Raw genomic sequence first — 4529 nt, forward strand, 5'->3', positions numbered from 1 at the left:
ACTCCCTGTACTGTACTCCTCAAATACTCCTCTGTCAAATACTCCCTGATTTACTGTCAGACTCCCTGATTTTACATATGCAGGAGTCCGTGTGACTCTCTGAAAATTCTGTTATACTTATACTAACTAGTAACTAGTTCGTTCCGGAGCACGGCCTCGCCGAATTACTGTATTTTTTTCAGCTAATGTCCAAAGAAAGTTTGGCAGACGTGCAACTGCATGACTCTTAAAAATAAGCACATGCGTTATTATTAATATTTTTAATTTTGAACCTCAGACTGCGCACTCCCTCATTTTGCTGCGGACTACCTCATTTTGCTGCGGACTCCCTCTTTTTGAGGGTAGGGAGTCCGTTGGACTCCCTTGTTCAAAAGATAATTTCTACCCCTGCATGCGCTTGGGATTTTTGTACGTAGGCCAAGCAACCTTAATGAGCCTTACACTTACAGTGCTCACACGCCTGTGCGCCGTCATCATCAATGCGACACTTGTGTTGTGTTACTCGCGCTTGCAAGCTCCCGCGTTTTATGTGTCGTCGTGAGAGATTGAGTACGGTGCACCGCAAGGACTTAAAGTTGCCGAGAAGCGAGCGTTCGAAAAAGTGAATGTGATGCTTTGTAACAGTGATGCCGTCGTCTCGCCATGCGTGCCTGTAGCTAGTTATATACAGAGACTGCGGCAGCTTTACGCCACCGCATTGTCAGGCACATGGTTTCCTTTTCAGTTTGTTGTCGCACCTGTTTAAGTGGCTCTATTGTTCGCAACAGCCGCGGTAACAAGTTGCTGTCGGATTATGCTGAGCCTGCGGTGAGGTTTAGCAGCAATGACAGATGTACGCTGTGGAAGGATGCTACTATGTTGCATCTGTCAGCATTCACTATTGACCAACTTTTCTTATTGCGAGTGGGGGGGGGGGGGTTGTAGTGTTGTCAATCGGTTGTAATTTCGTAACCGATCATCGGTTGGACCCAAGTAACCGATGATCGGTTACAATCGGTTACTCGGGGTGTTGAATACCTGCGTGTGCGTAACGTCGTGTGCATGTACGTGTGTGCATACATGACATGTATTATACACACAGTAGTAAACAGTGCAAAACAAACAGTAAACAGGGCTAAACAAGCAATGTTAATAAAGGATAACTTGTATAGTAGCAATGATATATCTCTGATTCTCATCACTTTTCCAAGTTTTACATTTATTTTGATTTTTTTCTTCTTTTTTTTCCGATGATATCGATTATTGATTTTGATAACCAAGTGCTTGGTACGAGCCACTGTTCAACCGATGATCGAGTATAATCGATGATCGTGACATCAATTTGAACTTTAAAAAAAGGTTATAAATACAGAATATTAAGTGCTTTGATTTTAGGACTTTATATAGGTAGTATATAAGTTCTTCTTCTCAATGATTAATTTACCTTTCATTAAAATTCTGCTTCTTAAAACAGAAAGCTGCAACAATTTTGAAATTTCAGTGGGTTATGTCAACTTTTGCGTAGCATTGCCTAATGGCCTTCTATTTCCTGCAACAGTGATGTGGATAGAGTAGAGATTTATTCTTCTCACAAATTAACAAGTTAAGTCTAAATCAACAGTTTAACTTTCAGAGAAATTTACTCTTTTTTTCAAACTGCAAGTATGTTGTTTCAGCTTTAAAAGTTTAGCTGATAATCAACAAAGTTAGTGTTAATACCTTAAACACTATTTTTACTCCATCTGTTGGAAATGTCCTCTTGACCCGCCATGTCACGTGAGAAGTTTCTTGAAAACTTCGCATCCATTCTTCGAATTCCTCTTTGGTGCTCAGATTCAGCCACAGAGTTGTACGAAAATGAACTTCATTTTCATTGATGGATTCCATTTCAACGTGGCATGCATGGTAAGTAATGCCACTGGGGAGGATAGCCTGAAATGCAAAATTAAAGTAAATAATCAACATAAAGAAAATAAGAAAAATAAGTCTTTCCAAATAATATATATTTGGCTAAAGTTATACTGTTCTCTCCTCTTGCTTCTTAGTTACTTGTTACTTGTTCTTGTTCTTGTTCTTCTTCCACTTAGTCTGTAATGTAGTGTTACTGTTACTTGTTATGAGTACATTAGGAGTAGGACATTCCTGCATATATCATCAAATCTCCAAAGAAATACTGAAGTCTGAAGTTCACAAAACACTAACACGTACAGATATACATATGTGGGAATGTATTAAAATTATAGCAGTCGGCGTCATTGTCCATTGACCAATGACGGCAATTTGTCACATTTCGATAATTTCAAATCACACACCTATTCAGTACGTCTGAGGTAAATTCTTCCCACATTATTTATAACTTAGTCTTAACTTAGTGCAAATATGAATAACAAGTTACAACTAAGACTCCAGGGAAGACGTCTAGGGCCTTGCACAGTGGTTAATTTGAGATCGGTTCAAGAGGCTTGTGATCTGTGTGCACTATGGTTTTTCTCCCATATGTGTATTGTCTGAAATGTTCAAGTGACCAAGCCACTGCGACTGCCTCCTCTATTTGAGCATATCTTGTCTCAGGGTCTGTAAGTGCCAGGCTGGCATACGCTATTGGACGACCCTCCTGTAACAGTGCGGCCCCCAGGCCTGACTCACTGGCATCACATTGTAGCACCAGCTCCTTCTTGGTATCATAATATGCCATTACTGGTGCTGTGCAGATCATGTCTTTGATCTTCGTCAAAGCCTGGTCTTGTTCATGTTCCCAATGCCAAGGAACATCCTCCTTGGTCAGCCTATTAATGGGCTCCATCACGGTCGACAGCTGAGGCAGAAACCGGGCCAGGTAATTCACTGTACCTCGCAAAACTCTCACGGCTTCGACATTTTTCGGGGGTTTCAGATTCTGAATGGCCTTGACCTTTTCTGGATCTACCTGTAGCCCTGCAGCTGTTATGATATGGCCTTGGAACACTGTAGAGGTTGTTCTAAACTCGCACTTAGACTGTTTGAATTTTAAACCTTGTTTGTGGGCTCTCAACATTAGAGCCTCTAGGTTCTTATCGTGGTCCTTAGGTGCTTCCTCCATCGAGTAACCAACTCCCCACACGATGATGTCGTCTGCAATGCATTCTGTAGACTCCAACCCTTCTAGCGATGTCTTGAGACGTTTCTGGAATATTTAAGCACTCACGTTTAATCCAAATGGGAGGCGCTTCCACTTATAGCGCCGACGGTGCGTTTGGAAGGTCGTCAACTTGCTGGATTCCTCATCCAATTCACAGTGCCAGTACCCATCTTGCAGATCGATATGGCTGAAAACTCAGAGGTGCCTTTGAGAGGTCTGGTAGTATGTCATCTAGGACCGGCATGGGGAAATGCTCTCTATTGAGTGCCTTATTCAAACGTCTTGGATCTATACAGATCCTAAAGTCCCCATTCTTCTTCACAGTCACTGCCATTTGGGTTGCCCAGTCACGGGGTTCGTCCATCTTCTCGATGATACCTTTGGACTCCATGTCCTTCAGCTTTGCTTTGACCTTGTCCCTCATTGCCACTGGAACTTTCCGTGGAGGACAGATAGTTGGGGAAATATCTTCTTTCACTACCAGGTGTACTGTTCCTGGCATTTTTCCCAGTCCTCCATCGAACACTCTGGGGCATCCTCCAGATATAGCCCCGGTCACTGCATTAACCGACTTGAACATCATATAGTTAATGGTAATGAGCCCCATTTTTTCTGCTGCCAGTCTACTAAGCAGAGGTCTAAGCTTCTCGGAAACCACTATGAACCTGACGTTGTGTTTCCTGCCTGTCTTGGGGTTTTTCAGTTTCAACGCACACTCGCCTAGTGGGGTTACTGCAGTCTTATTCCACATAGACAGCGTAACATCAGTTTTGATCACCTGTACGGACCTTGGAATGTATTGCTTTGGGACAACGTTGACTGTAGCACCACAGTCTATCTGTAACTTTATCGGGTTAGTGTATCCCTGACCGTCCCAAACTAGCATCTCACAGTATACAGACTTTGTTGTGGGTGTCTCCACTGAGCCCTCTACTTTGCCAATGAACTCATCATCCGTTGACTCCGAGCACTCGCTCTGTTCTTCGAAATCATCCATGCCATGGCATGCACGGGTTTACTTTTCGCACATTTACGAGACCCGTGGAAGTGATTGGCATTGTGGCAGATGTTGCACCTCTTCCCATAAGCAGGGCCTTTCTCCTTCACCATTACATGGCGTCTGTTACAGTATATGCATTCCGCCTCCCGGGGTCCACTTGGTCGCTGTCCCTTTCGTTGCCGTTTCTGACGATCAGGTTTGTGTGACGCCTCATGTCGGTGTGACACCTTATGCACTTCTGTAGTGTTACCTATGGTTTTCATGTACTGCCGGGTTGCCTCGCTGGCTTTGGCAATTTCAATCACTCTGTTTAAATCCGGGTTGCCTGCTGGATGAAGGATAATCTGTGGCATTCTGGATAAGGATGCGCAACAGAAAAGATTTCTCAAAGCTAATTGTTCAGCATTCATGTTGCGGTGTGTCCAAGTGATT

General features: G+C 43.3%; 1 protein-coding gene across 2 annotated transcripts in view; it reads right to left on the bottom strand.

Annotated features, from left to right (window-relative positions):
• The window catches only part of LOC106805740, a 16072-nt gene that overhangs the window by 9579 nt on the left and 1964 nt on the right, over window positions 1-4529 (bottom strand). For both annotated transcript variants that reach the window (XM_014807455.1, XM_014807454.1), the window contains exon 2: window positions 1699-1911. In XM_014807455.1, coding sequence (XP_014662941.1) covers window positions 1699-1911 — 213 coding nt within the window. The remainder of the gene's footprint in view (window positions 1-1698; window positions 1912-4529) is intronic.

The sequence above is a fragment of the Priapulus caudatus genome, unplaced genomic scaffold (genome assembly GCF_000485595.1).
Source record: "Priapulus caudatus unplaced genomic scaffold, Priapulus_caudatus-5.0.1 Scaffold125, whole genome shotgun sequence".
Taxonomy (NCBI): domain Eukaryota; kingdom Metazoa; phylum Priapulida; class Priapulimorpha; order Priapulimorphida; family Priapulidae; genus Priapulus; species Priapulus caudatus.